This window comes from Sinocyclocheilus anshuiensis, unplaced genomic scaffold (genome assembly GCF_001515605.1).
Source record: "Sinocyclocheilus anshuiensis isolate Anshui unplaced genomic scaffold, SAMN03320099.WGS_v1.1 scaffold1946, whole genome shotgun sequence".
NCBI classification, from domain to species: Eukaryota; Metazoa; Chordata; class Actinopteri; order Cypriniformes; family Cyprinidae; genus Sinocyclocheilus; species Sinocyclocheilus anshuiensis.
In genome coordinates, this window is record NW_015546151.1 from 56,471 (window position 1) to 80,050 (window position 23,580).

General features: G+C 38.4%; 1 protein-coding gene across 1 annotated transcript; it reads left to right on the forward strand.

Moving 5' to 3' along the window:
• Nucleotides 1-484: 484 nt before the first annotated feature.
• On the forward strand, nucleotides 485-22,752 carry LOC107701266 (leucine-rich repeat-containing protein 4C-like). The gene is made up of 2 exons (XM_016503232.1): nucleotides 485-766; nucleotides 19,638-22,752. Exon 2 carries the CDS (start codon nucleotides 19,688-19,690, stop codon nucleotides 21,581-21,583), a length of 1,896 nt encoding a protein of 631 aa, XP_016358718.1. The 5' UTR covers nucleotides 485-766; nucleotides 19,638-19,687; the 3' UTR covers nucleotides 21,584-22,752.
• The last annotated feature ends 828 nt before the right edge of the window (nucleotides 22,753-23,580 follow it).

A 23,580-nucleotide genomic window follows, 5' to 3' on the forward strand; every position in this document is an offset into this window, starting at 1 on the left:
TGGACGAGCTGAGCTGAGATTCACGAAGGGAACGTATTAAGTTTAGTACGCTGACATTGAACGGCAGAATTAGCCAGAAGCTCCCTTAGCAACGCGAGTTAAAACGTTATTGCTGGACGTTAAGCCGCCAGTTCAACTTTGAGGAGGCTCTGCAGCGGACATCGCTCACGAGAAATGATGAAGGCGAGAGGAAGGAGTGCGCACTCAAGGAGGCTCTGAGGTGATGCTGTAACACATTCAACAGCGTTCAGCGGAGTCAGCACGTTGTGTTACATCTATGGACTGCGGTGGTGGATGTGGGCAAGATCTGAAGAGCATGGGGCCAGTACGCGTTGAAGAACGGCGGTGTATGGCAGTGGTTTTAAAGGGCACATCTCGATCTGAGTGAAACCTACCAAGTACTAACTACTGGATTTTACCCAAAGGGAGGCTGTTTAAAACCCATGTGGTTTAGACATTTCCTTCCCAGATTTGGATACTAGGCTTTTTTTTATGTGTCCAGCAAAACATGTCAACGGTGGTAGATTTATCCCCGATGTATTTACAGATTTTGTAGAAGATTTGTTCTCTTCAGGCCCCCCTCCCCCTTTTTTTGCACCTGCTTTGCTTTGTCAAAGCTCACGGAGCGCTTTAGAGCGCGCTGCTCTTACTTGCATCTCCGTACATCGTGCATGGATTCTACATGAACTGGGGGTTTTGTGAGGGCTGCAGTGATGCTCCCATTTACTGATATCGCCGCACAGCTCGCATTTCCTGACAGAAATGGGTAAGGAACCGTAGCCTAATCTAACCGGTCTGTACAGATCTATTTTAAAGCGAACCTATTTTCTTATTAAGTTGACGTTGAATGGATGCATCTCATCTTTTGAATGTGTTCCTATCTATCTATCTATCTATCTATCTATCTATCTATCTATCTATCTCTCTATCTATCTATCTATCTATCTATGCTGCAGAGGGTTATGATTTGCTTTATTTCTGTGGCTGTGATGTGGTATATTTGGGGATATTTATTCAGCTGTCTTATGCTTTTCTGTTGCACTACTTACCATTACTTTTGCTAGAATATGGCGTTGGGTCATTCATATTCTGTTCACATGTGCATTGCTACGCTCTAAAGAGACAAGGGGAAAGAGGCAGTGTATCCATGATGGTCGACACAACTGTTTCTCATTACCTCTAATAGACCCCAGTGACTTTTGAGGCTTCCTGAATACCGCAAGTAAATGTTATTAGTTAACACACTGCAACATAACCATTTTATAATTAATTTGTGGTTGGGATAAAAAACGCAGGAAGTTCCAGGAAGGCTGGCAGCTCACACTGGTGCTAATCTGCATTAAACATTCAACCCTCAAAAGGCTTCAGAACTTCACTAAGGTACACTGTAAAAAAAATTCCGTAAAATTTACGGTAAAAAACCGGAAGCTGTGGTTGCCAGAATTTTACCGGTGCTGTAATGGACACTATAAGCAAGTCTGATTCATTGGATAAGCTTCTGTGCTATGTATTGGTTTTTGAGAGAGTTTATGTAATTTATGATGGATGATTCATGGATTCGTGGGTTGTTGCTTCACCAGTGGTGTTGAGGATTGAGGAGCTGTCTTTTTTGGGAAGGTGCTGAAAACCATTACCGTTTATGGTAGGAAATAACATTATGAGAAGGTTAAAAAATGGGCTGCAATAATTATCAAATTATTGCATTATGTACTTATCAGAGTAAGTATTGTATAAAAAGTTCAATCAAATAAGACTTAAATGCGCCAATTCATGTTTTTCGTTTTTATGGATGTCCTTAATGCATACTTTCCTTCAAGCATTCTTAAGCTCCTAAAATGAAAGAGTTACACAGCAACAACAATATTTGACAAGTTAATGCTTGCAGATATAATAAAGATTCTCTCTGTGTTAGATAAATATACTAAATGGGCTTTAACTTTCCCTTTCACTGCAAATAATCCATGACAGATGTTCTGAGCATTTTCAGTCCACTGTGGACCATAATCATCTTAGCCAGCTTAAATGAAAGAATCAAATAGCTCAATTACAGTATTTTAGAGAAAATGAATTCTCCCAAATTAAATGTGTGATTAAAATCACATATCCATTGGGGTCACAATAAAAAAAAATCATTATATTAATCTGCAATTTGCAAGAATCGAGTTCTTCTGTTTCCAGTAAAGTATCTCCACCTTTGTGTTGTGGAAACATTCTTTCTCACTTTTCTAAGATTGTGACCTGAAATTAATTCTTGGGCTGGACATTCCTTATCCCCAAGCTCTTATTTGATTGATAATATGTCAGAAGCAGTTCAAAGAAACAAGGTTCAATGTGTAATGCAGGCACTGGCGTGCTGTCATGAAGATGAGTGTTAATGTATTGAATGTGTCTGCTGAGCCAAAAAAGCCAGATATCATTAAATTCCCCTAAGGCAAGGAGGAGCCTGTAAACGAGAGCATTTAGCCAATATCGCACACATTAACCTCCGTAATCTCTGCCATTTAGAGAAAAATGAAGCAGTTGAAATGCTTCTGCCCACCCTGATGCTTCATAAAGACCATCTCTAATGTGGGTCAGGCTGTGCAAAATTAAAAAAGTTTAATGACATAGATTGAAAGGATTGTATAGACTAGCTTCTTCATCTTTAGATGCAAAAGATATGCTAAAAATGGGGAGAATTGCGCTGTGGCAAAATTGTAAATGTAATGTTTTTTATCTCAGTGTTGGAGTGTTAATGCAGTGAGGCCGAATGAATGACTGCACCGCTGGTGTACTGTTCTCGGGTCAGAGGAAGTGCTGTTAGACAAGATATAATCCAGCCAGCAGTGAGCACCGCTTCTGCCAAACACTCAGCCACACTGGCTTTCTCTTTAAAAATTGTGTTTTATTAATCGTGCGGCGTCCCATTACTCTGTCCCAGCAGAATTTAAAGTAACAATAGTACAATGATGGAATTTTAAGTAGGATAAATGTCTGACTTCCTCTTTAGCTAAAATGTTTGACCTTTGGACCATTACTGTAGAATCGATAGCACTTGTTAGATGCATTCATGCTTATGTCAGCCATTGTGAAATGGTAACAACCAACATTCAATTCTTTTGTGGTTATTGATGAAATCTATCTGTTGTGTTTGAAGACAATATCATCTACAAATACATCCCAAATACCATACTAGCAACGATACACTAAAAAAAATATTTTTTTAAGTCTTTTTCTACTTCAAAATTTCGTGTTTAATTCATAGTTTTTCTTGCCATTTCTTTGTCATTTTTTGTGAAATTTACTAGAAAATTTAATTCAAATTAAAAAAAATTTTTTCAGTGTAGGCAATCAGTTTGTTTCATTCATTAGTACTGCCAATAAATTAAAGAATCATTCTGCTAAAAAGCTTGTAAAGCTTTGTTTATCCTGTAACTTTTAACAATCCTCATATCTGATCTAGTACCCAGGATGACTGAGCTTTGAAGAAACCCTCTGGTTTTTATGTGTTTTATTCAGGCATTATGTTTATGTTTAATAAGGTCTCCAGTGGCAGATTCTTGCTGATGATAATTCTGGAATCACCAAAGGCTGTTGCTGGGTCATGTGGCCTCTGTGAATGCCTGTTCACATTACTCTTCTGAGAATTTGTACCGGAGCGAAGATACCGTGGGTTATTACCTGCAGTATGTTGGTTGTCACAGTAGATTTCCCTTAACAATTTAGACTGCGCTGAGGTGAATGTGCTCCTGGAATGGCCTAACGTGGTTTCCTTGCTCATTGCCTACTTGCCTGTTGAGTAATATTGGGGTCATGGGTTCAAATCCCACTTGGAGCCATAGCAAAATTTATCAAGCATATATGTAATGAGCTACCCTGCATAGTGACACAAGCTAACAATTAGATCCATCCAAAATGGCTTCTTTTATAGACCCTTGAAGCTGTGAGAACTGATATATAAGCGTACCCTATTGATGTTTTTTGCTCTAACGCAATTTAGATCCTTCATGGTCTCTTTTATTATGTGATAGTGCAATGAATCAGTTGTTGATGGAGATATCAGTGTATGATTTATAATTAGTCTGCCTGTGGTCGTTGCAAGGAGCAGATCGCCTAATGTGAATTACGTAAGAAATAGATGTAGGTCTTGGGGAACAGGATGCAGCCCAAATGGCTACAGATAAATGATGGAGCGAACATGCTGCACTGGTTTTAGTTCAGCAGCAGATGTCTAATGCCATACGCGGATGCAAAAACCCTTTCTGACAGACATTTGGCGCACTGGAGAGGAGCCAGTGTGTTGCACAGATGCATAGGAACGGAGAGGTTAGAGTTCGTGCATTTTAAATCTATGGAGATAGGTCCTTTGCGCAGCTTATTAAGCAAATCTCTCATTTTAGTGAAAATGAAAATTGACTCCTATGCCCTCAGGCCTCGGTAACTGTAATAAATGTCTGTGCATTTGAAATACTAAGGCTTTGCGGCTCAGTCAGAGCCCGCCATAGAGATTGTGCCGTCACACAATAGCGACAGCCTCCGTGTTGATTGTTAATTCAGAAATCCTATGTCAACGCTATATCCTACAGATGAGCCAAATGGCATAAATTGTACTGTTCAGAGAGATTAGTCAGTGGAGACAGAGAGGGAGGTGTTCTCAGCTCAGCTCAGCTTATAAATATCACTTTGCCTTGATTGCACTGTATGTTTGTCATCACCGCCGTGGAAGGCACAGTACAAATCTGGGTTGCTCATTATATTGGAACCCCTTTTCAAACAGCCACCCTCCCCTCCCCAAGAGGATGTCTTCACCCACTCTCAGCATATTTTGGATATGGGAGAGGAACTTGAAGGCAGTTGGCTTTTTCAAGCCTCTCAGATCAGTTGGCCTGGATTCACAAGCAGAAGTGTGTCAAAGAGATCCGTGTCTTTGAGGCTGATAAATCACAGACTTCCTAGAATACATACTGTTGTGACAGGGTCCGGGGTCGAAGCTTGTTCCACAATAAAAACATTTGCCAACCAACAGACTCTTCTAATATGGCGGATATAGATCGAAACAGCTTGGCATCTCGGCAGACGCATACTGACACATACTGCTATCCATGAGACAGTGTCTGGACAGAGTGGTTGAGCAGCAAATGCTGGAAGATCTAAATACATTTACTCTTGTCTTAATGCTTTTGGTTTAGGTGATCATATTGCCATTTATTCATTAATGCAGACAAAAATGTGTTTGTCTGTTGCTGTATCTATCTTATTATTCTGTCATTCTGGCGTTCTGTCATACTATTGTCCCATCATTGTATTTGTCCTTTTAGGCCTATAAAACTTCTAATTTCAAACCTTTTAAAACTTGTTTCAAATGTTTTTGACCAACTTTTCTAATAAAAAAAGTTTTAGTTTAATTTAATTCAAATTTAAATTGCAATTATATATCCTGTTTACTACCTCAATTCAATTCTAAAGGGAGATTGATTGTTCTGATCACTAAAAATTAGTTTCTTGTTCACACCAGATTCTTATTCTTTTAAGTAAACTGCATGTGTTTTGGCACAAGAGTAGAGAACAATTTGCACAATAATAAAATAGCTTGCTAATCAAAACGGATGAGTTTTTTCTCAGTGCAAGTCATCACATGCAGAATGATCCAAACATCAAAATTTGTCAGGCATACATTTATATGTGATAAATATCTAGGACCTGGAATATTTTCTGTTTACATGTAACACGTTGCTGCAAAAAATAAATGTACTGTATACATACAAATGTGTACAATACAGTATTGACTTTTTCTTGTAAACTTCTACTGTTGAAATCTACTTGTGATACACAATACAGCAGCGTTATAGAAAGTCAGTGTCAATAAAAAGTAGGATATAGTCCCATATATAAAAAAGTGTTGTTTCTCATTCAATTAGAGAATAGTAAGATGAGCCAAAGCGATTGAGAAAAACTGTAATATAGATTGCAGTTGACGTGGTCATAAGCTTTAGATTTCACTCATCTATTCAGAGTTTAGAGGCAGATCTGTTTCATAGTTGTTCTTAAAAATATTCCTAGAGAATTCTTGCATCAAAATTTATTTCATCCTTAGCCACTTCATTTGGTTTCTGTTGGAAATTCTACTACACTCGCCAAATATTCCAGTTGTTTTATGAAACTGGAAAACAGAACGAATTGAGGTAATGTCCCGGCCTCCTCAGAGAGCCACTCAGGGTCTTGAAGCACACTGGATTTATGTGTGCCGGCATGCTTGCAGCTGAGTGCTTCAATTGGCCAGGCTTCATGCAGAGTCAATATTAATGACGGAAGAGACTATACGGCCACAGTCAGATTATAGCTTGGAGGCCCTCAGCTGCTCCTATTGTCATCTCAAGCAGGGAAAGTAATGGTTACCACTGTTTGCCTCCCCTGTTCTCTTCTGCATTGTCTGTGGTGTGCAGTCATTAAGGTTAATGACTAGGCGGAAATATTTGTTTTGAACAGTGAAAAACATAGCTCACAGGAACATGTAGGTGTGCTGAATGAGATTTTGGGCAGTGTGTTGCTTTCACACCATGTTTCTCCACCAGAAGCTAGATGTTGGGTTGCTGTAGCACGTTCCCTTCACTGAGTGAGTGCTGCCGCTCGAACGCGCATGCAGCAGAAGCTCACATTGTAATTCATGTTTTTTGTATGTGACAGCACTGTGTCGGTGTGATAGATATCTCGGCAGAGGCGGCGCTTCAGCCACATCTCATTCCCGCAAATGGATGCAGAGGGTCCAGCTGGATAATCCCTCTGCTGACAGGACTGCAAACAAATGAGGGCGTTCCATACGTCGCTAAATTAATCAAGCAGATTGTCATCAGCAACCACCCTTCTCATTTGAAGACTTAAACACAGGCTTCAGTTCATCTACCACGAGTCAATATAAGAAGCGTCAACCGCTATATGTCCTACTTTTCAGAGAGCAACAGTGGTAGGTGTGATAATGACGAAGGCTAGCGTCTCTGTAACTGGGACTTCATCGATATTGAGAATGGTGTTTTATGAGTAAAACAGTCTCCCTTGTATTAATCGACCATGGGGGACCACTTAACTGAGTGAAACTGGCCGCTTCCACACACTAAGGCATGTCAGTGCATTAGAGGAGCAAAGGCTCTTTGAGTGGATTGGCTGTGTAATGCAATCTGTATGCATGGGATGAGCACCATGCTAGCTGTGGCTCCTTCATTTGTGCCCAACCAGGAGGGTCAGGCCGTTGTTGTCTTTTTCCTCACTCTCCTCGGCTGCTCTATTTTTGCCTTCCACAATTGTCAAGTTTAATTTAAGAAGAATCACAAAGCAAAACACTAAGTTCTCATGGCAACACTGAATCTGCCACATCAGTAGTATCTGTACAGTGACATCCATCACCATCGAATTATTTTTTTGAATGCCTGGTGTACATTCATACAATCTAAGAATGAATCTAATTCCAGAAATGAATTATTAAAGAGTAAGAGTCTTCTGCTAAAGCAATTTCTGTTTTAGACAAAGATTTTGTGTTTTAATTACTACACATGGTAACTTAGCTAATGAATAATGAATGTGGCTCTGCACTGTATGTGCTCTGCCTTTTAATGCACCACTATCACTCATTGCCTCAGTCTCCTGACTCTCTCTATTCTGCTCTGTCTTCCTCTGTCTCTTGAGTTCAGTTTAAGAGGCAGACAAAATGGATATATCTTCACATTAGTTTGCCAGAAAAAAAGGAGATATTGAAAGGAAAGTGAAGCAAAGCTAATGACTCTTTCTGATTGTGGGCAGAATAACATAGACTCATTAGCAAACCTCACTCAAGCGATTTTTTTGATGCACCACCAAAACATCACTGTTGTATTTGAAACACACTGCAACACACTCCAACATTTGGGGTCGGTATGATTTTTGTTAAATGTTTCTGAAAGTCTGCAGTGTTCACCAAGGTTGCATTTATGTGATCAAACGTACAGTACAAAACAGTAATATTATGAAATAGGCCTATTATCATCATTTAAAATAAAATGTTCTATTTTGATACATTTTAAAAATGTAATTTATTTCTGTAATTGCAAGAATTTTCAGCAGCCATTACTCCTGTATTACTGTCACATGATCCTTCAGAAACCATTCTAAAATGCTTAAGAAACATTTCTCATTATTATCAATGTTGAAAACAGAAACTTCCAACGATGTAAAAGTCTTTACTGTCATTTTTTATCAATTTAATGCACCCTTGCTAAATAAAATATCAATTTCTTTTAAACAAAAATTGAATGGAAGTGTAGATTCAATTTGAAAAAGTTCAAACATGACAATTCTGTCATTGTTTACAAATTACTTTATCTTACATTTTATTTTCTGTTTTGTGTGCAACATAAAGGAGTATCATAAAGTAAGCTGTATGATTTTCTTTCTTCTACTGAACACAAAAGATATTTTGAAAGTCAAAACAACACTGGACCCCAATTACATTCATTGTATGGATCAAGCAAGACATTTTTGTAATAAAAAAGTCATACATTTCATACATGAGAGTGAGCAGGGTGCGAACTACGGGGGAGCTAGGGGGAGCTCGGCTCCCCTTAATAAGACATGGGCTCCCCTGAAAACGTGATTTGTGAAATTTTGGGGGGTCTCAAAAAGTATTGACAATGTGTTATTTTGACGTGCAATTTCAGTTTTGTGTAATGTGATCATCGTGGATTATTATGTGTAAAATTGCAAAAATATCATTCATTCATGCATGACGGCGATTTAAACCTAATTCACTTCAATAAAGATAACTGTACATGCTATAGCTGTTATGTATCTTTGTAAGTCATTGTAAGCCCTTGCGCACGAACCAGCCGCCCCCCGCCCCCGTTATAAAAGAACAAGTGGGCTCCCCCAAAGTCCACGGTATAGTTCGAACACTGAGTAAAGTGAGTAAATGATAACATTTTCATTTTGGGGTGAACTGTCCCTTTAAGCTGATATTCACTGAAAATCTTTCCCTCTACCACAATACTCAAATCCCTCACTCATTTAAATATTCAAAAGTAGTTTGCCTCAAGAACCATTACAATTCATTTGTATAAATGTTACTCGAGCGACGTTTCCTTTATGAAATACCCTAGACGGAAGTAGTGAACATGTTGGAGCTTAACCATAATGCCAGTTAAGTTTTCTGACTCTCAAGGTCTTTCGAAGTGTTTACATGTCCACAGAGATGGTATAGAGGGATGGAAATGGGCTACACATATAAATTTAGCTGCTACAGTATAGGGATTGAAAGTTGCAACTTTTAGTTAAAAAAGACAATTTTTTATTTTTTTAGAGAGAGAGTTTGTTTACTCTAGCATGCACAATACCTGATACAGCCAGATAAACTGTGATTTGAGCTAAAGAAGTAAAACTTATAGTACCATTGTTGTGAGATGTTATTTCAGTTTTTTGAGCTTTCTCCATTCAGGGAGATAGTAGCTGTACTTGTATGCCCATTATACCCAAATTGAAAATAGCTGTCCGGGGGCATCATCAACTTGCCTTAAAGGGACACTGAATATGAGAGGCATACCTTGCACAAATGGAGGAGAAGGACCCCAGGTGTTTACATAACGTAGTGTGCCATGCAGCATTGTAAATTCCCATTCCGTTTGATGTGAGATGAAAACAGTCATGCTGTATACTCTTGACAGTATCTCTTTCTCGTTGCCAGAGCGATGCTTTATGGACTGGCTGTGCAGTAGATTTAACAGGAAACAATGACAAGCACTTCAAGGTGGAATTGAACTTGGTTGATCTCAGCCATTATCAAAACACCCGTTTTGAAGATACAGACCATAAAAACTGTAAACAACAGTATCAATTTGCTTTTGCAATGGTTTAGTAGTGACTGTAGAGGCTCTTATGCAAAGCCATGAATTATTCCTAAGCAAGCTGTCTGTGTGAGAGAAAGGGATACAGAAAGAAGTAGACAGACAGAGAGAGCGAGAGTAAGCTCTGACTCACAACTGCTGTGCAACAGCCTGGACACAATGTGGGGTCCAGTCGTTGAATTAAAATCACAGCAACTTAAAAGAGGAAAGCCTGCATTCACTGCAGCAAAACATGGCACGGTTCTCTGAAAAACCATGATACATAGTGTTTCACTCTTCCCGCCCCCTTGTTCTTAAATCATACTAGCGTCAAACAGGAGCCACAGCAGAGCAGAGCTGCTTAGACATTTTAGCCTTGCTTTTAGATGTATTTTTTTTTTGGATTTTAAGCTTTGTCTTTGTATTTGTATTTCTATTTACAATTACTTTATGATTTTAGCATATAATACTACATATTTGTAGCATCTTTAATAGAAGATACTAAGCGCTACATGCATTTTTCATAACATTTTTCCCTGGAGTTAAGAATGGACATTTACAAGTCATATCAGTACATGCAGCTCAGAATACGTGACTCTTGCAAAGTTAGGCCTATGGTAATTCAGTTGGTTAAAGGTTTAAGTTAATTTCTAGCCAGAAAGCTATTAAACACACTTACTTGAGTTTTTATATGCTACTGTACATATGTATACATAACTATACATGTATACATACTTTTCTAATCTTTTTGTATTCTATTTGTTTTCTTTTTATTTATTATACAATTAACAAAATCAAAAAAGGCCACTAACACTAGCCTGCTCTATTCTTTTTCTATTCTATCTGTTTTCTTTTTATGTATTATATGATTTTTTTTTAAACGTTGCTACATGTACTGCGTTAAGTTAACTGAGACTTGTTATAGCACTTGTATATCATTGCTCTTTTGTTGATTTTGATTGCTTCCATTGTCCTCATTTGTAAGTCGCTTTGGATAAAAGTGTCTGCTAAATGTCTAAATGTAGATGTAATGTATACATAGCTAGATATCTCCACTGAGAAGGGTATTAGTACTACAGGTACTACAATTGTAGAGAATTTTAAAAAGGCAATTATCCTAGACAATTATACAGTTGCTTTCAGCCCAAGAATCTGGGATAAGCTTCAGCATCCCTGTGACCCCTACATAGGACAAGCGATTTGGACAATGGTTGGATGCATTATACTGGTATGAGCGCTGGTTTGACATTAGGTGGTGCTATGAGGTAATATTTCTGTGCAGTTGCCTACACAATAACGTTTTATTGAATTGAATTTTAATGAATTTTATTGATTTATTTAACTAAAAATTCAAACGAAACTGAAAAATAAAGTAAATGAAATTTACACAATTAAAGGATTAGTTCAACTAAAAAAGGAAATATGTGCGATGGTGTGTCTGAGAGAATAGTGTACCTATGGAAAGATCGCGGAACTGCGCATAATTGGGTCCTTCACAGAAACAAGTGAGCATATGCATGATCTAAAACAACATAAAGAAAACAATTATATGCAAAATTGCTGATTTTCCTAATTGTCAATACTTAGTGATAGCCTCAGTATGGGATATTTTCCCTCACTATTACAGGCATGTATCATTGTTTGTTACCACGGCAACCACTTGCGCTTTGCCACTGAATATGTTTCTTGTATGTAAAAAGCACCTGTACACATTAGATGCAGCAAGATCGCAGAAAGAGTGTGCCACACACCATTTAAGATGATAATACAGTATTTAAGATGATTCTTTTTATTTATATATATTGATATATGAACGATTAAAGCACTCTCACACTATGCATACAATGTATGAATGCATACATTGTGAACTGTACAATTTTTAGTAAAAAAGTTAGCATGAAGGACCACTGGTCCAGCCGTTATTACTGTATACTATCAGGCTAGCAGGTGCAATTATATGCATTTTTTGGTCCCACTTTATATTAGGTGACCTTAACTACTATGTACTTACATCATAAAATAAGTACAATGTACTTATTGTGTTCATATTGTATCGCAAAACACCTGCTGCTATTGAGGTGGGATATGGGTAAGGTTAGGGGCAGGTTTGGGGGTATAGGTGGGTTACGGTGTAAGGGTTGGGTCAAAAGTGTAATTATAGATGTAATTACAGAAATGAATTACATGCAGGTATTTTTAAAAATATGTGACTGTAACAACTTGTATGTACACAATAAAGTGCATTGTATCAAATTATTAATTTAAATGTAAGTACATAGTAAAGTCCATCTAATATAAAATGGGACCCATTTTTCTAATGTCATTTTTTTATTATTAAAATGCATTGGCTGCATAACAATTAGGGTAAATAATGTGATTTTTAATGCATTTTATACAAAATACTTTTTTTGTTTTGTTTTATACTTTTCAGTGCAAAAACTTTCCACGTTAAAAAAAATCCAGATTTATTATATAAAATTCTCATTGTACAGCATATTTTGTGTATATGGGCATAGTGTGAGGTCTAGAATACTGCAGGTACATGTTGAAAGGTGACTCTTGATTTTACATTTCATATTTCATGAGGTACAGTCCCTGTGATTCTGGATTCGTTTATATTGCATTCAGGGGTCAGTGCAGTGCGCTTTTAAAGATTGCTGTCTTCTCTGTTTTAGCATGGTCAGCACTCTGCCTCCCTGATTTTCAATTTGAACACTGAAGTAAACTGAAGGGGCCAGGCCCAGGAGTTATCGCTCTGCTTGCATAGTCTGGAAGAAGAGCGTCTTGTGCTCTGTCACTACAGATTTTACAAGTACTTTGACTTAACCACGGGGGGAAACAGCAGGGACAATAAAGTGTAACTAACCGGGTGTTAGTGTAACTAATTAATTTTTTCTCAAACTTTCTCTGGACTTTTCATTTTTGTTATATATTTGTGTTTTTACTCATAGACAGTTGAGTTGTGAACAGCTCACTAAAAAATTCTAAAACACAATGAGAATATGTGAGATCCTTATTTCTTCAGCTGTGTATTTCCACCAAGGCCGACTCCTGCCAAGACTCTCTTTGTCTAGTAATTGTATTCTTACTCAACAACTTAGCCCATTACAATATGGATTTCTCCCAGGGATGTGGTTGGAGAGTCACATACGAGTCGTTCGAACACTTCCGCTCTGATAGATTATCTGCTAGGGTCTGTTGTGATGAAGATGACTAATACCATTATATTGGCAAATCTGATAAAGTCCTGATGTTCCCACATAGTGTGTTCAGAATTAGGGCTGTGCGATTAATCGAAATCGTCATAAAATCGCGATTTGAGCTTGCGCGATTTCTAAATCGCATTATAGCACAAATTTTCGCGCCCCCGACCTCCCCGCAGTATGCTATCCGAACCAATCAGAATGCAGCACACCTAAATGGAGCACGAGAACAGAACAGACAGGGCGGGCATACAAACGTAACGCCAGGTTCACACACTCCGTCTGTGGTGGGTATTTTTTCCGCGCCCATGTTAACGGATCAGAGCGTTCACACTGCACGCGATTGCGGTCCGGCAGTGCACTCCAGGAGCGGTGCGTCTGCAGCAGACATGCTACGATCGTTTCCACACGGAATCTATTTCTGCTGTGCTGCACGCGCTGAATTAAAGTGACAGCGCATTATTCGCGGTAAAAAATTAACATGGATTGACACGGAAATTTAGTAATTACACCATAAATGCATATAATTAAAGTCTACTGTTTCACAGGTCTATTCTAGAGACATTTTGTTACACCTTTACTTAGTGATTATTTTGCCTTATGTCTGTTCTAGAGACATGTTACAGCTTTTTGATAAAGCTCTTAACTGGTTTTCTTTTGGAAATATGTTTCAAATTCACACTGAGTGCATTAATGACTGTAAAGCATGTCTGTGTGTGTCAAAATCGTGATTAAAATCGAAATCGCAAAATTGATCAAAGAAATCGCGATAGTTTTTTTTTTGTCCATATTGCACAACCCTATTCAGAATAGCTACACAGAAATGTTCAGTGCCGCAGTGACATCAATTTGTTGAGAGCTGCTTTAAGTAACTGTGTTAACTGGCTCAACAGTGCTATACGTGCTTTAGTTTCATTTCCTATGGCATTATGGTTTCAACACAACAATATGATCAAGATGGAGATTAAATCTTCACTAACCAGCTTTTTTCGCTAACATGCTGCAGTGCTGTGGGATGTGGTTTTGGCAGAAGTCCTGACAGTTTAAAAGTACACCAATATTTTTGCTAACAAGGCCCTCACGACATCAGGAAACATGGGGGTGCACCTTTCCACAGCCACTGTATTGCCCCCACGGCTCCTGCCTCTGCCTGAGTTTTGCAGTCACATGCTTAATACAGCACTGCACCGTCTATTCTCCAGCAAATCCAAATAGCTTTCTGCAGGACAGTACATGCCATATCTCATGGTTAAATGATTCCAGTCAATATTTAAGGCCATCGAAAGACCATAAACCTGACTATCGGCATGAGGTCCTCTAATGATTTAGCAACTGGCCGTAAATATAGACAGCGGATTTGATTTAAGTCAATATCTGTAACTCATCTATAACTGTGAGTTTCCCTGTAGTATCGCACAGTTGCAGAGGTGTAAAGAGTACCTAAAAACCATACTTGAGTAAAAGTACAGATACCTTACAGTGAAAATTACTCCACTACACGTTACAAGTCACCAATTCCAAAACAACTTGAGTAACTAATTACATTTACTCCAATACTTTACACCTCTGCACAGTTGAGTGTTGTTCATTAGACAATGCAAGTTCTCTTTTTGCTGTGAATATAAATAGGTGACTAAATTAACTGTGGAAGGTCATAATTTCCCAAGTGAGGGTTGCTAACATGCTTACAAGTAATGATTGCAATTTCATTTTCTTGATTTAATAGGCCAGAGGAAAAACAATTAAATTTCAAGTGATTCTCTGTGTGTTTGTGCCTGTGTTTATCTCCGCAGATTCAAACTATTGAAAGTTGGAGCTCTCGTCTGAAGGCCCAAGGGTTTCTGGGCTGAGCTAATGATAATTCTGAGGTAGTTAATTTAACAAGTTCATCAGATTGATACTATTAGTAGTGATATTAAAAGCGGCAAGACTAATGGAATGTTCAAATATCAATAGTAATTACATTAACTTATTATTAAAGGCTAGGTAATTGTAGATGAATGTTAGCAGGATACCATAAGGAAATCCCAATACTAACTAGTGTTGTACTCAAGACCACCTAAACTGAGACCAAGGCAGAGTGAGACCAGGTCAAGACCAAAACCAGACCAGAATCCTTAAATTCATCTGAAAGATCCACATTTACTGCCTAAATAATGTCTTGAAAAAAATTATAAAAAATAATTTTCACTACAATTATAACTGTGTAAACAATGTTATGAACATTCTGAATATAGAAATATGATGGAAAAATAAGTGACATTAAATAATATTAAACTAAAACCGACAGTAAGTGGTGGCAAATCACTTAATGAGCGAGTTGTGGAATCATTTATTCAACTTCTTTGTTCAAATAAGCTGATTCGTAACAGAACACCACTGTGTGTTGCTCGGAAATACACGACAGTTTGTTGGTGCAAAAATTGTGTCTTAAATGTAAGTCACTTAGTATTAGCTTCTGGTTTACTGAATGTTTGTGTAAAATCAACATCACTTTTGCAATCATGCTGATATTTGCGAAAACAGCTCTCTTGCTCTTGTGATATTACTCAATTACATCATGTTAGAATATAAAATGCATGATCTCATACCAGTACTTTTTTGTGAACATTAATAATAGTGCTGTCAAACGATTAATCGCATCCAAAATAAAGGTTTTTGTTTACATAATATATGTGTGTGTACTGTGTATGTTTATTATATATATAATAATATAATAATACAATATATAATATATAATGTAAACAAAAACTTTTATTTTGGAATGCGATTAATCACGATTAATCGTTTGACAGCACTAATTAATAATACTTTTTGTGACAAAAGAACAGTCACAAACAAAACAACAGTAACAAAATAAATCAAATTAGAAATAAGTGTATATATTTATTTACAGTATGTTGATTGCATTTAAAGCAGTAAGTTTTAGATCCAATCACATTAATAATGTTAACAAATTAATCAGACAATGCACTGGCAATTTAGTGATTATCCCTGCAGCTGTGGTCTTGACAGGTCTTGAAATAAAATCCCAAGTAGTCTTAAGCTGCGTATACACTATACAATTTAAGGGCCGATTTTCACTCGCTGACAGTTTTCTGAAGATCGATAAACACAAAATCTAAGGCAAATCAGTGCTCATTAACATCAGTTATGATTGCATAGTGTGAATTATCAAAGAGGTGATCTAAGAGAAGCACAATGCGTCGCAGATGCCTAGGAAATATTTAGCAGGCTATATATCTGTCCTGTCTGCGACTCAGAGCCTTGCAGTATGAAATGCGTTATGACTGAAAATGACACCAGCTACAACATACAACCAATGAGAGAGCAAGATACAGGGCAAAGTATATTTCTGTTTCTCTTTTTTTTTTTTTGCTGTAATTCAGCACAGAAAGCCTGGATCGCAAGTTTCTTCTAGCACATGCGTTTGGTAAACAAGACAGTCTGGGATTCTTCCTATAGTGAAATATTGTGTAATGTGTAACCCTTGGCTGCCAGTCCGTCATGTAATGTGCAAACCAGAGTAGCTTTATGAACAGTCGTATAGTATTAGACAGAGTCAAGACCAAAACCAAAATGACCAAGACCGAGACTCGAGTACTGCAACACTAATACTAACATTATAAAGTTTTGGCTTTAGCCGTTTTTGGTGGAAACATTAGATCAATGGATCATCTCCCTGCAGCCTGATCCACCCACACAGCCAGAGAAGAGCGAGGGGGAAAAAAAAGAGTGATTACAGCCATTTCATCTGATTATTCATCAGTGTCATTATGATAATGGAGGCAGCATAAGTTATTTTGGTACAATCCAATGATTATGGCGATTATACCTGGCCATAGATGCTTCAGTCTAAATGACTTGACAGGCTAAGACTCCTACTGGATGCGCAGAGGAAGCTGAGGAAGATCTATGTGGGAGTAATTTGCATTACTCCCTCGTTTTGTATCTATTTTCTCTGCCTAAACAGCTTGAAAAGCCCTTCTAAGAGGCAAGTAAGATATTGATTTTTTACTTGTTTAAACACACCGGTAGGATAGGGCTTCGATCATTTGAAAGATGTGTATCACCCTCCTTAGAATATACTGACGTTCAGATGCAGAATTGAATTGTATTGTACACCCTGTTGTTTAATGCAGTAACGGATTTTGGTTTTATTTCAATGTGCTGGAACATTGCAATAATTTTAATGAGCGTGAAATAAATTGCAGAAGGATCATACTTTTCACGATTACTTTGAAATCATACTACAGCATCAGTTTTATTCCATTGTTTAATGTTACTGTCTACTCAAGGTGAACATGACATGCACTTATTGTGCACTTCAGTCTTTGTAAATTTAAATGGAGGGCTTCCATTTGTAAAGCCTCTTCTTTGGCTTCAACACAGTCTCCCCATTTAAGTAAAGACCTTGGCAGGCATCCCATAAGCAAAATCCTTTCTGTAAGCCATTGTTTCCAGGTCCTGAGGAGCCAACGCAGTGTCTCCTGAGAACTCACTTTAGCGTGTTGTTTGGTTTGTCCTTTTACACTTCTAGGGCAAATAAGCAGAGCACACTCCAGAACATTGTACTGTGTATTTAAACATTTTTACATAATATTTAGATTTAGTTAATAACTGCTTATGCAATTTTATGTTGCCTCTAACCTCAGCAATGAAAATGCAAAAGGGAAATTATGCACATACCATTTACCTTAGTTAAAAAGCATTAAATATTTCGCACACATTTTATTAGGTGTAGTGTGAGATGTTTACCGCTTTGTACTCACAACACAACCATGACTTGACTGCATTTGGATGTATATTCCTCTATAACACTAAATCGATCGTTGTCCTTGTGGAGACCCTTGGTGTCCTAAATGGAGGAAACAGAGATTTACTGAGATAGCAAACAGAGCAGCACAGTGTACCAAAGGATTGCTTCCAAGGATAAGCTATAAGATTCTCTGAATATTAATTGGCTGATTTACCACCAAATACATAACCCTGCCATGAAAAAAGATTGGTTAATCATTCAGATCATTATGAGCAGTTTTTATTTGTTTTTAAAATATTTATTTTGTAATCTGGGGATAAACAACATAAAATGATAATGGATCAGCAGCACAGATGCACAGTGAGACAATCCGAGACGTTTCAATAGGATATTACAGACAAGAGAGATGAATAATTCTAATTAAATCATTCATTTTATTCTAAGGAGACTGAGATATTTCAACTTGATCATCACTGACAAAGTATGTGATATTTTTCAGTCTGGATTCAGACTGCTTCTAACAACAGACTAATCTAATACTGACAAAAGTCAAGTTCACAGTCATCTGCAGCATTTATTTATTGTATATCAACCAACATGCAGCCCACTCATGCATTGAGGTTGATGTTTTTATTGGTGTCATGCGCCTTCAGTCCACAGCACCTGTTGCCATACTGATTGGAAAGCTATCTGTCTCATATTTATTTCATTTCTGTGTTAAGAGATTCTGAGAGTAATTATAACATAGCTTGCTTGATCTCATAAATTAAAGCATTTCTATGTATTTCAAGATACTCAATTGCTTCTCTTCATAATATACAGAAATTCAATTTTTCCTGAATTTCTCTCTCCTTTTATTTCCCTCTCATTATTTATAGCAATACTGATTATAGTAACCTATTTGCAAACAGCATAGGAAATAAGACATCTTATTTTTCATAAGAAACCTTGAGCAGGTAATGAGAGCAGAGACTTGCAGGGAGAAGGGATTTTAAATTTAGTGTGTGCTGTAGCAGTGGCACATTTCTTGTGGGTTTTGACAATTCGGTTGCTCTGTATCTTCATAGCATGTGCAAGCACATAGAGTTGAATATACAAGCCAAATACACATCCTTATCTGCTAGATATGCCCAGTGATGGACCTGTCTGCACCTTAATCCATCCCTCTGACAGCTTGCTGTGACAGGATTTCCATATATCTCATTTTAGTGCATAGCATAAATGATTCAGGGTGGTTTAGGGAATTTCACACTCAAGGCACTTGGTAATATTATAATGAAACAAATGTACAAAAAATATCTTGCTTTTAAGCATTACAATAACATCACACATGCGTGTGATTTTTCCTTTGAAAATGCCGTTCCTAATAAATTTATATTAATGTTTTTTCCCCATCTTTTTCACTGTGTTAATTGCAAGTCTTGAAAGTGGGGATAAAAAATAGTCAGGTCAAAGTGAACTAGTTGACTAAGCTCAGGTCCGCTATTACATACAGTGCAACAACAAAAAAAATCAAGAAATTGCATCTTTCAGTCACTTGCACTTTTTTATATTGTAGTGTGTGTGCTTCTATGTGCAGGCTCATTTAACAGCTGTGATGGTAATGATACTCAATTCATCAATCACATCAGAAAAAGTCTATTTTGCATGTGCACTGCCTAAACAGCAATGCTTGTTTTCATCAGAATATCAGAAATTTACATGCATTTCCATTTGACAGAAGAATGTTCTTCTTGATAAATTGCAGAACATCAGCGGAATTTGATGTTCTGTTTGACTGCCATCATGCTACGCTGACAATTCAGCATGACGTACTATGCTAACAGATTTATTTTCCTCTTTCCTCTTTTTCAGACTGCCTGTAAATGTTTGGGGAGAGAAACTCAGCGGGCATTAAATTATGAATGTTGAACAAGATGACCTCTTACCATCAGTGCCAGATGTTGAGAGGTCCTAGATGGAAAGGGGCTTGGTTTGACCCCTTGTTTCTCCTGCTTCTAGCCCTGCAGTTGCTTGTTGTCGCTGGATTGGTACGAGCCCAAACCTGTCCTTCCGTATGTTCCTGCAGTAATCAGTTTAGTAAGGTCATCTGCACACGCAGAGGGCTAAAGGATGTCCCTGATGGCATCTCCACCAATACAAGGTATCTAAACCTTCAGGACAATCAGATCCAGGTCATCAAATTAGACAGTTTCAAGCATCTGCGACACCTTGAGATTCTTCAGCTCAGCAGAAACCACATCCGCAACATAGAGATTGGCGCCTTCAACGGGCTTACCAGCCTTAACACTCTGGAGCTTTTTGACAATCGCCTCACGACCATCCCAAATGGCGCCTTTGAGTATCTATCAAAACTGAAAGAGCTGTGGCTTAGGAATAACCCTATTGAGAGCATACCGTCTGATGCCTTCAGTCGCTTGCCCTCCCTGCGGCGGTTGGACTTGGGAGAGCTGAAGCGTCTCTCCTACATTTCCAGTGGAGCATTTCAGGGCTTGAGTAACCTTCGATACCTAAATCTGGGCATGTGTAACCTCAAAGAGGTCCCCAATATTCAGCCCTTGATTCGTTTGGATGAGCTGGAGATGTCTGGAAACCAGCTCACCATCATTCAGCCCAGTTCTTTTAAGGGTCTCATCCATCTTCAGAAGCTGTGGATGATGCACGCCCAAGTCCAAACCATAGAGCGGAACTCCTTCGACGACCTGCACTCTTTACGAGAGCTCAACCTGGCTCACAACAACCTTACCTTTTTGCCCCACGATCTCTTCACGCCTTTGCACCACCTGCAGCGAGTACATTTGCATCACAATCCCTGGAACTGCAACTGTGATATTCTTTGGCTGAGCTGGTGGCTGAGAGAGACCGTACCTACGAACACCAGCTGCTGCGCCCGCTGCAATTCCCCTCCCAGCCTCAAGGGGCGCTACATCGGCGAGCTGGACCAGAGCTACTTTCAGTGCTATGCACCCGTTATCGTCGAGCCACCTGCCGACCTCAATTTGACTGAAGGAATGGCGGCAGAGCTCAAATGTCGGACGAATTCCATGACCTCGGTCAGCTGGCTAACACCAAATGGCTCCATCATGACACATGGGGCGCTCAAGATGCGCATCTCCGTCCAAAACGACGGAACGTTAAACTTCACCAACGTCACCATCCAGGACACGGGAACCTACACTTGCATCATAAGCAACATGCTAGGCAACATTTCGGCATCCGCTGTCCTCAATGTGACATCCGTCGACAACAGCGGCTTTAGTTACTTCACTACGGTCACTGTAGAGACAATTGAAACCATTATCGATGGGGAGAGCAGGACACCGGTGCAGCCATCTTTTGGCTGGGCGTCCTCTTCGACCACAAGGGGAACACCTATTGCCACCGAGAGAGCGTACACCATTCCCGTGACTGACATAGACATCGATGGCGCTCTCAATGGTTTGGAGGAGGTGATGAAAACCACCAAGATCATCATCGGCTGCTTTGTGGCCATCACGCTCATGGCGGCCGTCATGCTCATAATATTCTACAAGATGCGCAAGCAGCACCACCAGCAGGATCACGATGGGCCGACCCGCACCATCGAGATAATCAACGTACACGAGGAGCTGACGAGGGTTCCGGCCTTGGAGAGTCACCTGACTCTCCCACCCCTGGAGCATGAGCATTACAACCACTATAACTCCTACAAGACTTCTTATAACCATGTGTCTGCTCTCAGCTCGCTGCATAGTTCAGTGCATGAACCTTTACTAATCCAAGCCAGCTCAAAGGATAATGTGCAGGAGACGCAAATTTGACCATGTCGAACGAACCGAACTGTACTAATGCTGTTTAAATTTTGGTTCGGACATGCTGTTGTAATGAAGATGACAGTGTGCATTAAGACATTCAGCAATGTCAGTGAGAGCCAGGGTGTATAATTATTTTAACAAGTGTCTTTACAAATCTTATTTATTTAAAGATATGTGAAGTGACTGAATCATGAAATCACAAGTCAAAAAGGTTAACATCTTTTTTCTTTTTCGTTTTGAGAACTGGGGGAATGAATGGTTTACTTTCATGTGTTGGTAGAATTAAGGTCAGCTGCGATGGTTATTAGCGCAATGAGACAAGAGTTGTGTTTTTGTTTTTTAGTTGTGGCATATTACATCCCTTTGCACCAATGTGTTTTCGTTTTTTTGAGACACTGGAATCAAAAACTGGCCACTGAAAACAGCAGACTTTAAATCGCATGGAGCACTTAGATATGAATGGTGGGCCTGATGGATGCGGTGACTCTAGAGAGGTGTATAAATGGTTACATTTCCCCATGAAAAATCATGTTACTGAACAAAAAAGGGAAAGCTTTCATTGTCAGGGCCTGGATTATTCTGCAAATGCAGCTTGTGGGATAGGACATATTTCTAGTATTTATAGAAGCCAGTGTTCGGAGCACACAACAATTAACTTCAATTCAGAAAATATTGCATAATTGCCTTGAATTACAGCCCTTAAGTCAAGATAGTGTCTAAAATGTGGCACTGGAAATTCAGGATTTTAGGTTCAGCATTTTTTTCACAAAATATATTTATAACTGTAAATGCCAACAACCTATGAATATAAATATGAATTATATACATCGTTGAACATCAGGCTAGTACAATTATAGCCCCAATGCTACATGTGTGTGGGATATAATAGTATGTTAACCAAATGCGAGATATGAAATAACCCTGAGTGGCTGAGGACAAGGGAATATGATTTCGAAGATCGTTTGCTGTGCGAGTTTCAGACAAAAATGGCTGAGGAAATAAATAATGAAATAAAAAATAGCCTGCTAATGTCACTATGGAAACCACGACCTACTGAAAGAAAAAAAAAACACTGGACACAATCAGAGTGCAGCCCAGTGCTTAAAACATGTATTGTTTATTTGAGAATTGCAATATTTTCAATAGAGCTGATTTGTAAACCACTGGTTTTTACTGTGTATCAGAGGTGTAAAGAGTACCTAAAAACCATACTTGAGTAAAAGTACAGATACCTTACAGTGAAAATTACTCCACTACACGTTACAAGTCACCAATTCCAAAACAACTTGAGTAAAAGTCTTAGAGTATCCAGTAACTAATTACATTTACTCCAATACTTTACACCTCTGCTGTGTATGTGTGCTTTTATATGTTTGTGTTGTATCTGCCATATACCATGAGTTATTATTTTACCATTGTCTATAGTATTTTACCTTCTGTCGTCTATTTTGAAATCACTTTTTTCTAGAATGGAATGCTTTGAATGGCAACTGCATACGTCACCTAACATGAGTGTGTGAATGTGTCGTGTGTCCATACGTGCAAAGGGTTGTGTGTTTGTACGCTCTGCCATGACACTCTGTTTTTCATCAGCATGTGTATTGCTTTCTCAAAATGTTTCTCAACATAAAAGCTGATGTGTGATGTCTCTCTCCCCCTTTTAATCATTTTGGACGGCATGATGAGAAGATGTGATACTGGTCTCACCAGTCAACTGCTGAAGTAAACCTAATAGGTTCATTTGTCAAAGGCATCAGAACGGTACATGAAGTATATACCTCTAATTCATCACATGAGCTGACAAGTTTCATTTTAAATAGATGTGTTTGCCAGCAGGGAATTCATCACACAACATTGTGTATGTAAGGTTTTAATCTCACATTTTAGCAGTGAATTAACAGAATCATCTACTGAATGTGACAAGAAAACATATTTCATCTTACATGATTCTTTTTGTATTTAATTTTTTACGTTTTCATTTTTTGGTGGCCCCAGATGTTTAC